Source organism: Pezoporus wallicus, unplaced genomic scaffold (assembly GCF_028554395.1).
Source record: "Pezoporus wallicus isolate ANWC-B61680 ecotype Strahan unplaced genomic scaffold, APGP_CSIRO_Pwel_v1 contig_7697, whole genome shotgun sequence".
Lineage (NCBI taxonomy): Eukaryota > Metazoa > Chordata > Aves > Psittaciformes > Psittacidae > Pezoporus > Pezoporus wallicus.
In genome coordinates, this window is record NW_026641962.1 from 1 (window position 1) to 12,101 (window position 12,101).

At 52.5% G+C, this 12,101-nt stretch overlaps 1 protein-coding gene across 2 annotated transcripts; it reads left to right on the forward strand.

Moving 5' to 3' along the window:
• The first annotated feature begins 1,684 nt into the window (after window positions 1-1,684).
• On the forward strand, window positions 1,685-6,005 carry LOC130608461 (olfactory receptor 14C36-like). 2 transcript variants are annotated; one of them, XM_057426347.1, is made up of 2 exons: window positions 1,685-1,781; window positions 4,940-6,004. In XM_057426347.1, the coding sequence occupies exon 2, from the start codon at window positions 4,963-4,965 to the stop codon at window positions 5,938-5,940; it is 978 nt and encodes a 325-aa protein (XP_057282330.1). In that variant the 5' UTR covers window positions 1,685-1,781; window positions 4,940-4,962; the 3' UTR covers window positions 5,941-6,004. The 2 variants fall into 2 exon arrangements, with proteins under 2 accessions (XP_057282330.1, XP_057282329.1); XM_057426346.1 differs by lacking the exon at window positions 1,685-1,781 and adding an exon at window positions 3,536-3,679 and having other exon boundaries at window positions 4,940-6,005.
• The last annotated feature ends 6,096 nt before the right edge of the window (window positions 6,006-12,101 follow it).

The window sequence follows — 12,101 nt, forward strand, 5'->3', positions numbered from 1 at the left end:
GCAGCCTCCTGAGGAAGCGGATACACTAAAACAGGATTGCAAAGTCAAGGAACACGGACCTGGATGCACAGGGCAGCCAGGTGAGGACAGGCTGGGATCTCCTTTGCCCCTGCTGAATTTGCCCTACAAAATTCCCTCCTGTGCTCTTTTCTTTCCCAGCTCATGGATACTTTCCTCAATAACTGATAAGTGCACACAACACAGCAAGTGATCTGTGTGTCTACTGCACATGAAGGTGAGCAGTTCCTTTTGGTGTTGGATCTGTAGAGTCAGATCTCCAGATCCACTCAACCATGTACCAGGGAAACAGGCAGGTAATTTTCAGCTCTATGTTGAACACTGACAGGGATGGGGCAGCCACAGCTTCTCTGGGCAGCCTCTGCCAGCACCTCAGCTTCCTCACAGAGAAGAGCTTCCTCCTGAGGTCTCACTCTCCCCTCTGCCAGGTTAAAGCAGTGGTAATTTGCTCTTTTGTTAGGTTTATTCTAAATTACCTTTATGCAGATGCTGGTTTGGGGATGCACCTGTGGATCTGTTGGTGACTCACATCCAATGCAAATGGGTGTATCCACTGGCAGGTCCTGCCACCATCCCCAGCATGCCCAGCCCCTGCCCCAGCATGGGCTCCATCCCTGCCTGCACTTCCCCTGCAGGGTCAGGCCCGGCTTCCCGTGCTCCTGGCACAGCCCAGTCCAACTCACCCCACTGCATCCCTGCCCACCCTACTCCATCCTGTTCCACCACCCTGATGAACTCACTGCATCCCTGCTCCCGACACCCTGTCCCCTGGCTCGATCCCATCTCACAGCACTGCCCTTTCCACTCAATCATAACCCACAGCCCTGCTCATCCTGCTCCTGACCAGCTCCTTTGGGCTACATCCCACTCAACCCTGGTTCGATCCTGGATCCATCCTGCTCCATCTCGATCCCATCCTGGCTCCATCCCGCTCTGACCTCGGCTCCATCCCCATTCAATTCTGGCTCGATCCTGCTCATATCTGGTTTGATCCTGGCTTCGAAGGTTCCTGCCAAGAAACACCAAGTGCTGGAACTCACCCGCGTCTGGCCCGGGAGCAGGGTCAGGCCCCACAGCTCTGCTCCTGCCAGCACTGTTGCGCCCTGCACTCACTTGATGGTGCCATCGGAGGGCCTCACACAGCACAGCACGGGCTGGGCCGTTGCTCTGGCTCTGGCAGAGGCACAACTGCCTTGGGAAGCTGCCAGTGAAGAAGAGCTGAGAAGCAGCTGCAGAAGGGCTCTGCTGTGGGGCTGAAAGCCAAGGGTGGAGCTGGGGAAAGGAGTGACTGCAGAGCCTCAGCCTTGGACTTCCTTCAGAGGAGGTGGCAGTGCTGCCCTCGATCGTGGCTGTTCTTCAGGCCTGACCTGCCCTCAGGGGGCTGCAGGGGCCTCTGAAAAGGCCAGCAGCAAAGACAGGATGTTCTGCACAAATGTGTGCACCTGATACTGGGCCTGACCCAGTGCTGAGAGCTCTTCTGCAGCCAAATGGGGATCGTGTTTTGCAGTCACGCAGTCACAGCTTGGTTTGAGGTGGAAGGGACCTTAAAGTCCACCCAGTCCCAAACCCTGGGTGCCCAGTGGCTATGGGCACAATGCTGCTGCCATCACAAAGCTGTGGCAGTCGCTGAGGAGATGCCCATAATGACAGGGCCCCTATGGTGAGCTTGGGCTATTTAAGGAGCGAGAGCCCTGCAGTAACCAGTGCAGAGGAGACCCCTTCCTCAGGAGGCTGCATCTCCCCTGGCTGCCCTGTGCATCCAGGTCCGTGTTCCTTGACTTTGCAATCCTGTTTTAGTGTATCTGCTTCCTCAGGAGGCTGCATCCTCACAGGTAAGATTTATGGGGAATCCCCCAGCTGCATCGCCAAAACCTGTCAGGGTCCCAACGTATCTCCATTTCTTCCTCCCCAGTGATCTGTGGAGTGGTCTCTGGTGGCTGTAGCCCTTGTTTGAGGGCTCCACTGGTCCCTTATATTACTCTGCCCCCTGCAGAGCTTGGGCACATTCCCATGAACCTCCAAATCTCCCCAAACCTCCAGTTCCCTTCTGAACCCCAAATCCCCCACATTTACTGCCAGGGGCCAACAGGGGCACTGAAGAGTGAGGGTGCAGTGGGACAAATGTAACCCCTAGTTTTGGGGCACTGGGTGTTCCCCAAATCCCTGCACCACCCTGGGGAGTTTTGGGGATGTCCACCAATGCCTACATTGCCTCTGAACCCCAAAACTCTTCTTCTCAACACATCTCCACCCTGAGGGAACATTGCTCACCCAAGAGCGACTTAGGATGCTCTGTTACCCAGGTAACCCCTGTTTTTGGCACATGGGAGATTCCCCAATATAATGTGCCTCCTACAGCAAGTTTTGGGGACCACCCCCCCACACACAGCCAGAACCCCCAAATGTTCCTTGAACGCCCAAATCCCTCCAATCCCCCAAATTCCTCCCATACTGAGTTCCCTTCCAGCCCCAGGGCTTCAATCCCAGGATCAGATGCCTGTACTAACGAGGCTGAATCCCTTCCTTCAGCAGGGGCAAAGGAGATCCCAGCCTGTCCTCACCTGGCTGTCCTGTCTGATGATGGGACAAGAAACAGGCTGCCCGCAGAAGTGGTTTTGTCACCACCCCAGAGGTATTCAAAACACATGTTCTAAGGCACATGGTTAAAGTGCTGAGTTGCCAGTGTTCTGTTAATGGTGAACTCGATGTTCTTAAGGGTCTTTTCCAACCTAAATGATTCCATGATTCTACAAAATCTTCTTGTTTAGACCAAGCTGTCTCATCAGAGAAATGACACTGCAGGAAGGCAGTGTGTTTGCCATCTGAGGGAGGGAGCATCAGTGCTTGCTTCAGACTGTTCCCCATGGGGTTCACCTGGGGCCCAGGAATGCTCTGAGTCAGCTGGTGACTGGATGTGTTTCAGCAGCCATACTCTGCCTGCTGTCCTCTGCAAAGGGCTCCAAGTGTAGGTCATGACAGGCCACATCTGTCTTTGCTGCTTTACAGCTGTTTTTTTTTTTCCACTTGTGATGTTGCTGTCTTCAACGACATGTCATTTTTCATCCCCTGCTACTTCAGTATCCATGCAACTTGTCTGACCCACAGACTTTGTGTCAGTGGCGCTCTGCCGTTGTATTTGAGCTGCGTGTGTTCAGCCTGGAGAAGAGGAGGCTCCAGGGAGCCTTACTAAGCCCATACCTAAACAGTGCCTACAAGAAATCTGGAGAGAGGCTTTGGACAAGGGCTCATAGGGACAGGACAAGGGGGTTTTTAGCCGTAACTCTGTCTCTCATCAGAGAAATGGCACTGCAGGAAGGCAGTGTGTCTGCCAGCTGAGGGAGGGAACATCAGTGCTAGCTTCAGGCTGTTTCCCATGGTGTCTCCTGGAGCCCAAGGGAGTCCTGGAGGGAGCCCAGAGGGGCAGAGGCAGAGCCACTTTGGGCTGGGCCTCTGCTGCTGAGCAGGGCTGGGCTCCTGGGACACACACAGATGCTGGCAAGTGGGCAGAGCTGCAGAGAGACCTCTCTGCCCAGGAGTAGGGCTGGGGCACTGCCTGCAGGCGCCCAGGGGAGACCTGCGAGCCTCAGAGAGCTTAAAGGCACTTGGCAGTGGAGGATGCCGAGAGCTCCCTGCAGGAGAAACCTTCCCAGCCCTGTGCACGGTAAGGCTCTGGGTGCAGGGCAATGCAGCTGCAGCTCCTGGAGGGATCTCCTCAAGCTGCTGCCTTGCACAGACCACGGGATCTGTCAGGAGGACTCTCTTGGTTTCTCTGTGTAGATAAGGAGGAGGATGTGCTGCAGAGCAGGGCTTCCCTGTGCACCATGGGAGGGACAGGACAAGGCAGGTCCCTTGTCCCGGGGCTGGCTGCAGGGTGTGGATGTGGGTGTGCAGCCAGGGATGCCCAGCGCTGCCCTTGTGAGCAGGGTCCCTGCAGCCCAGGGGCTGTGGGCCGGGGCAGGGACTCTGCTGCCTGCCAGGGTCAGCACTCAGCCTGCCCGGGAGCTCCCCACGGTGCTGGGGAGGAAGCTGTGGGGGGAAGAAAAAGTGTTCTTGTGCACTGGAGAGGGTGATGTGTGGGTCAGGGCTGCTCAGAGCTCCACATCACTCTGAGTATGTTTGCAGAGTCCTTTTGAAAGACACTAAGGGAGCGTTTGTCCTTGAAGGACGATACTGGTCTGTGATGTTTTTCACTCTTGGTGGGCAGGTTGGGCAGTGGGAGCTGGGAATTTCTCTGCTTTGAAGAAGGCACCGAGAGTCTTGTCAGGAACTGTCTGAGCTGCTCCTGGGCCCCTGCACAGGCAGAGATGCTCCTGGGCAGAGCCCTGCTGCCGGGAGGGGTGTGCAGGGCAGAGCTGAGCACACAGCCCATGGTATGGGCTCTCAGAGCACTGAGAGGGAGCAGAGCTGGGCACAGAGCAGCAACTCCTAGCAGGGACAGCTCCAGGCAGCAGAGACATGGGCAGGGAGTGGGGGCACAGTGCAGCCCAGCCCTGGGGAGGGTGCGTTCAGGCAGCTCTCTTGGTGTCTGGCACTGGAGGTGGCTGCTGGCCATGCTCTGCAGGGCAAGGAGCTGACTGTCTCGCTAGAAAGTGCAGGGCAACTGAGAACCAGACTCATGGACTCTGCAGCAACCTTCAGTAGGCACTAACCCACAGACAGTTGAGCCATCTTGTCTGTCCCATGCTAAGACTCTTCACAGTTGCCTTCAAAACCTTTGGAGTTTTACCCCTAAAAAAGTCACTTGTCAGCTGTGTCACTGGGAAAACAAACAAAGCAACCAACCTCAGAGACAATCATGACCAAGTCATGCTCAGCCTCTCATCTGCAGCCTGAAATTGTTCAGAGTTGTGAGTGTGTAAACTGAAATCTATCTGGCATCCCTCCTGTCCTAACCTGTCACTGCCTCTTTCTCCTCTGACAGTGCCCCATGCCCAGAGGCAGCAGATGTCCAACGGCAGCTCCATCACCCAGTTCCTCCTCCTGCCATTCGCACACACACGGGAGCTGCAGCTCTGCCACTTCTGGCTCTTCCTGGGCATCTCCCTGGCTGCGCTCCTGGGCAACGGCCTCATCATCACCAGCACAGCCTGTGACCAGCACCTCCACACCCCCATGTACTTCTTCCTCCTCAACCTCTCCCTGCTGGACCTGGGCTGCATCTCCACCACTGTCCCCAAATCCATGGCCAATTCCCTCTGGGACACCAGGGCCATCTCCTACACAGGTTGTGCTGCACAGCTCTTTTTCTTTCTCTTTTTTCTCATAGCTGAGTTTTATCTCCTCACTGCCATGTCCTACGACCGCTACGTGGCCATCTGCAAGCCCCTGCACTATGGGACCCTCCTGGGCAGCAGAGCTTGTGTCCACATGGCAGCAGCTGCCTGGGGCACTGGGTTTCTCAGTGCTCTGCTGCACACAGCCAATACATTTTCACTGCCCCTCTGCCGAGGCAATGCTGTGGAGCAGTTCTTCTGTGAAATCCCCCAGATCCTCAAGCTCTCCTGCTCACATTCCTACCTCAGGGAAGTTGGGCTGCTTGTGCTAAGTTGCTTTGTAGGGTTTGGATGTTTTGTTTTCATTGTGGGGTCCTATGTGCAGATCTTCAGGGCCGTGCTTAGGCTCCCCTCTGAGCAGGGACGCCAGAAAGCCTTTTCCACGTGTGTCCCTCACTTGGCTGTTCTCTTCCTTCTTGTCAGCACTAGTACCTTTGCCTACCTGAAGCCCCCCTCCATCTCCTTCCCATCTCTGGATCTGGTGGTGTCAGTGCAGTACTCAGTGGTGCCTCCAGCAGTGAATCCCCTCATCTACAGCTTGAGGAACCAGGAGCTCAAGGATGCTGTGAGGAAGCTGGTGACTGCAGGTGTTTCAGCAGCCATACACTGCCTGCTTTCCTCTAAAAAGGGCTCCCAGTGTCGGTCATGACAGGCCATGTCTGTCTTTCCTGCTTTATATTTGTTATCCTGTTTCAATTTATGGTGATGTTGTCTTCATTGAAATGTCAATTTTCTTCTTCTTCTCCTTTAGTAGACACTCGTGTTGTGTGAGTGTGTGTCACCGTGGGTCTCTCATTGTATCTAAGGGAAATAAATGATCCTGCAGCAATTTCTTCTCTGTGATATATGCTCACATAGCAGGAATGAAGGGGAATGACATCAGCTTTCTGGCTGCTCCAGCTCTGGGATGGCTGCTCCTTGCCTGGAGCAGGATGAACTCTTGAGGAGCCCAAGGGCTGGGGCTGTTGTGCTGGTGTGGGGAGATGGGATGGCATGGGGGGGCTTCAGAGCTCTCAAGGTGTCCTGGGCAGGAGAGCAGGGGACTCCCCTGCAATGGCATAGGCTGGTGCTGCCTGACTGGGAGCAGCCCATGGGAAAGGTTTGGGCGGGCAGGAGCTGGACCGGAGGCAGCGTGTGCCCTGGCAGCAAGGGAGGACAGCAGCATGAGAGGACAGCAGGGCTCTACCCAGGGACATCTCTGCCTGTGTAGGAACCTCACACCTGGCACTCAATGCATCCATCAATGATGAGTGGCGAAACATGGTCACCCCCTGAGGAAAGCCTTGAGTGCTTCTTACCTCTTCAGTTAGTTACTGGTGGCAAGGAGCAGTGTGTAGGAAGGTGAGAGAGAGTGAAGTCAGCAAGAAGCAAGGTGATGGTTCAGCGCTTTAACAAATCCTTGCAAGCAGGACGGAACCCATCAATGAAGAGCAATTGGTGTCTGTGGGTGGAGGAGGAGGAGGTCTTCCTGGAGTGTGGCTGCAGGCCCTGGACAAACCAGAGTCCATCTGAAGTTTCCCTCATGGGAACATGCCTCAGCGTGGCACGTGGGGAATGCCCACTGCTGGGAGTGCCTGAACACTGCTCATCATGCCCCATGAGCCCACCTTCCTGTCTCCCTCTCCTGCACTACCCAAACTTGCCTGGAATGCAGGATCCATCCCTGAGTGTGGAGAGTGCAGGAACCTCCTGGAGTGAGGTGTCGTTGCTGCAAGGGAAGTGCAAAGCTTCTGTGAGACACTTGTGAGTGTGGGCAGAGAGGGGGCGTGCGCAGCAGAGGGGGTGCTACAGGCAGGAAGCTGTCCTAAATGAGGTGACCTGTCCCCAGAGCATGGGATACCTCGCATCCAGGGACACCAACATTCCTTTTGGCTCTTGCCAAGAAGTTCTCAATCCAAACCACTGGCTTTTCCCACTGCTCTCCCATGGTGCTTATTTCTCTATACTGATGGCATCACCCATTCCTCTAGAAGCCTCCTTTAGATGGCCTTGCAGAGGGATATTCATCCCACCTGCTGAATTGACACTAGAGTAGCAGCTTACAACTTCCTGAAATGTGGCTTCAGAGATGATGGAGATCTTCTTGCTAGTGGGAAGAGAAGGAAACCTCTTCAAAGTGCAGCCTGGAAGGTTCAGACTCAAAGTTAGGAAAGAGAAATGTCTCTGAAAAGGTGGACTTGTGGTGCAAGAGGAAACCCAGAGGGAGTCTGACTCAGCCCATGATTTCTGTTTCAAGGACCGGACAGGGATGAGTACAGAGATATGACTGAAGGTACAGAAATGCCAGGTGAGATCTAGGTGGGAAAGCAAGATGGGTATCAACAGCCTGAAGGGGAAGAGGTGCAGGCATGGGCCAGTGAAGGACAGCCTGCAGCAGAGATGACTGAGGGTTGTGGCATGGCTGAAAGGCCCAAAAGAACAAAAGGCCTCTGTGCCCTGGGCTATGGCAGTTGCCTCTTTCATCAAGGCCTGTGAGGAGAACTTCCATTCTCAGGATTTCAGGCGCTACATCTCCAAGGGCTGTGGTCAGAGCTTGGCCTTTCTGCTTCATCCAACAATGGTTTTCTCACCATCAGACACCTGCATTTTGCCTTTGTCTATCTGTAATCACAGCCTCCAGTTACTTGCTTTAACGAGTCCCTGGGGAGACTTTGTCATTTACAGGCCTCAGTGGGGCCCATTAATGCTGAAGGGAGTTGGGGCTTTGTTTCTGACTTGGACTTCTTGAGAGTTTTCTTCAGTCTCCTCTCAGCATCTGAGGTTCATGGACTCAGCCCAAATACACCATGGGGCTCATTGAACCCTGATGAGCCTTGTCTCACCCTGTGGATTTTGTCAAGTCTTCCAGATTGTCTTGCAGTTAGTTGAGGAGGTGTCCACGTTCAGGAAGATTACAAAGAGCATCTGATAAAAGTTATTTGAAAGGGTTTATTTTATCACTTTATATTTTAGAAATTTCTATTCCTTTGCCGCTGATCCCGAGTGCCTATTCCAGAGGACTGCACAGGCAGGAAAAGCAACCCTTAAGGTCCAGCGTGGCACTGAGCACCTCACTCCTCACCTCCCCATCCAACATTGCTTTCATCGTCCACCTGGGACTTGCAGCACTTCTCCTCACATCCAACGTCTCCACTGCAGCTGGCAGCTGGATGATGCAGCTCCTGTGCACCAGCTCCCAGCCTGGCTGCCGTAGAGTCCTGCCTGCACAGGGTCTTGAAGACCTTTAGTGACTAACATATAATTGGTTAAGCACAGGTGTGAGAACTTGACCTCGAAAGCTTGCCAGCAGTCCACAGTTCTCAGTAACTCAGTGAATTCCAGCTTCTTATCTTGCTTGCTTAATCTTCTTCGGGCCTCTCATGGCCTTGCTGTATCTTTCAGGATTATTCAGAGTTTATGTACGAATTATGCATTCTCCCATGAGAACACTGCCTCCACATCTCCCCCTTTTTGTTTTATATATATTTTGGGTGACCCTACTTGAGCAGGGGATTTGGGCTAGATCATATCTCCAATATATGCTGACTACAGGCTGCTGGGCCTGCCCCTTTTTTCTGCTGTATGGCTCTCTGATAACAGGGGAGGCCATCCTTCACATCAAGGTCTGGCATGGCATATGTCCCCACCGCTCCACGCCTGCCAGGTTGCAGCCAACAGCGGAGCTAAAGGTTCTTCTTGGTGGCAAACACAGAGGCCATCCCAGTCTTGCTCTTGACTGTGGTAGCAGGCATTTGGTCAGCCTCAATCCTTGCACCTTGTTGTCAATGCAGAGTTTCACCTCCTTCATCCAGTACCAAGTCGCTACTACAGCAAGGCACACACAAATTTACATTAGCAGAGTAACTATTACAGAGTGCAGCAGCAGTTGAAGATGCTGATGGCAGCGAGGGACTAGCCAAAGAAATTTCTTACCAGTGGAATTCCCCCACCCTCTTAATTTATTCCATCACCTGCTTTATAACACTACCAGTGTGTTAGAATCTTTCTAGCTTTTGCCTTAGCATTTTCTAGCAGCTACTGCAAATTTGCATACTTTAACATCTCTTTTACAAGTGACAAATCTATATAATACAAGGTGTGGTTTCTTATTAGAGACTGGCTAGTAAATACAGGTGGTTTTATACACAAAATCACAGCCTCTAATAATAGCTACTCTATAAGCACACACACATATTCAAGCAGTTACTTTTCAGTAGCCCCCAAATGATGTTTTGCAATCATTAGATTTTCTCTTCCTCTATCTCATTCTGCTTGGGGTATTCATGGTCAGCTCCTGTAGCTGAGGCATCAGGTTTTTCCATTTGTCTGTCCAGCTCATGGCAAGGCTTGACAAACTTTGCAGGCAGTCGTCATGGACCTGTAGGCAGGAGGACACAAATATACCCCCTCCCCCAGGTTTTCCGTTCTTGAGAAGCAGACAGGTTAGACTGCACGTTGTTAACCGGCGAGGAGTTTGCTGCATCATTGCCTTTGGTTTTGTTTTTGTTTTTTTGATCCAAAGTCGCTCACCCTACAAACGCCGACCTGCTCGGCAGCAGTTACAGCTGCCTGCCTGCTTCAGCAGCAACCATAAATACCTGCTGGCAACCGCGCTTTTGCATTAACCCTTTCATGCCCGAAATGTTAAACTGCTCCCCGTTAAAAACTTTTACATGAACCAAACACCAAAAAAACACACAGAACACGGTCTGCCCTTAACATACGCACACACACACTTGTGGGATCCCACAAGCACACTCCACACAACTACAATATTTGAAGCACAAAATCCAGCCAATCATTACTCCCACTACAGTCCCACGTGCAGAACGTGGCACAAGGACCCTGTGGAGACTAACAGGAAACCAGCTCCGAGAAGCATCATTGCAGTGCGAGGTGGCAGGCTCAACCTTAGCGGGCGTCCCTGCAGAGGCTCTGCGTCCCCCACATCGCATGAGGCTTGGGCTTTTATACTGACCAAAATGCACACTCATTCCGATACAGGTGGCCAGCCTGTGCTGGAAGAAGTGGCCAGCAGTATCTACAAAGGTCTCCAAGGGTCGACAGAAACCTGGACATACTTTTATTTACCAACTTCTAGTGCATGAGTATCACAGAGAGAGTGTATTAAATGAGTCACAGTATGCCCAATACCCCTGATAAGAACATATGAAAGACCTTCCCACCACCGAAAACGCATACAATATACCTGTATCCCGTGTTTGTCTCGCTGTAGGTTCGGTGGGGGGGTGGTGGTGGTGCTGGATGGTGGGTTTTTTTTTGTTTGTTTTCTGTTTGTTTTTTGTTCGTTTTGGTTTTGTTTTTTCTTCTTTAACGTAAAAAAGATTGCTCTCTTCACTTTAAGAAGGGCTGAAACATCCATAAAACGGAAGTCCTAAGCTGAAATTTCAATTCATTCAATCACTGACAAGGGGGGTGTCCTGGGGCGGTGCTGACTCTTTCCAGGCTCTCACCCATCGAGCTGGGACCCACCGCAAACTGTAATCTATAATTATACACATATAACCTCAACCAGTTAGTTTTACTTCTGTGTTGCAGAATGGCTCCAAGAGCAAGGCCATGGATCCTTAGAGGCCTTGTGCGAGCAAAGCAAGGTGTAGACCTCACAGGTAACCGGATACCGGATGTGGGAGGAGAATGTGAAGGAAGCTGTGTAGAACTAACCAATACTGTTCTGACTCGTAGGCGTGGCTACACACCACGCGGATATAAGCGAAGTGCGCCACAAATAAAGTAGAAGTTTGCTTATCACCCATATTGGGTTGGCGTGTCTTGCTTCTCCTCACCGCTTACAAATGGTGCCCAAACAGGGACCATGGACTACAGGGCCCCGGCTACCGGGGACCCGGATTACAGGGCCCCGGTTAACGGGGACCCGGAATACAGGACCCCGGTTAGCGGGGACCTGGAATACAGGGCTCCGGTTAACAGGGATCCGGAATACAGGGCCCCGGTTAGCGCGGACCCGGAATACAGGGCCCCGGTTAGTGGGGACCCGGAATACAAGGCCCCGAGTATCAAGGACCTGGAACGACCCAGTGAGCGGTGCTGGCGGCAGCGGCCGAGAGGAGCAGCTAGCAGGTCTAGTGGCTGTAGGGAAGGCTAAGGGATTTTTTGTAGATCCTAACACAGTTTTTGAGGAGAGTGAGTGGCAAAAGTTTGGTGATGAACTATTTGACTCAATGCTTAATGATGATAAAACGGCAAAGAAACTCGGTAAACCACGGAGAGAAGTAATAAACTGTATAAAAAGATACAAGGCGGAAAAGAAAACTGCCACGGTAGCAACGGAGACACTAGGAACAGACGTCCCCGGTCGGTTGAAGCCAGGGGAAGATTACAACTCGTTTTACCCAACTCGCGGGAGCACAGGGTTCCCCCCGCCCCTTCCTTTTCTCCCCCTCCTTCATCAGAAGGTGCCGCGGAGGAGGTGTAACCCCCTGCTCCCCCACCACCCCAGTTCCAAAAGTAGGGACTTTGAAAAGGACAGAGAAAGTATATTAGAAGGGATACGCATGATGAATGTCGAGGAAGCTGAAAGGAAGAGGGCGGTGCCTGGGCGCCGGATCGATTCGGGCGCCATTTTGAAGCATGCAGTAGAAAATAGAGATTATGTGCTAGCAGGAGATTTAAAGGGACTGCGATCCTTTCCAACCCATTATGCCCTAGAGTGGAAATTTTTAACTCAGTTATGGAGGATTGCAATTGACAGGGGGAGCCCATACAGTTTCTCTGTGATACTCATGTACTAGAAGTTGGTAAATATAAGTATGTCCAGGTTTCTATCAACCCTTGGAGACCTTTGTAGAT

Bases quoted from the DNA above. Each gene is read 5' to 3' on its own strand.
- LOC130608461 (XM_057426346.1), top strand. From the start codon at position 3,634: ATGCCGAGAGCTCCCTGCAGGAGAAACCTTCCCAGCCCTGTGCACG. The intron at 3,680-4,939 runs GTAAGGCTCTGG...CTCCTCTGACAG, and splicing joins CCTTCCCAGCCCTGTGCACG to TGCCCCATGCCCAGAGGCAG.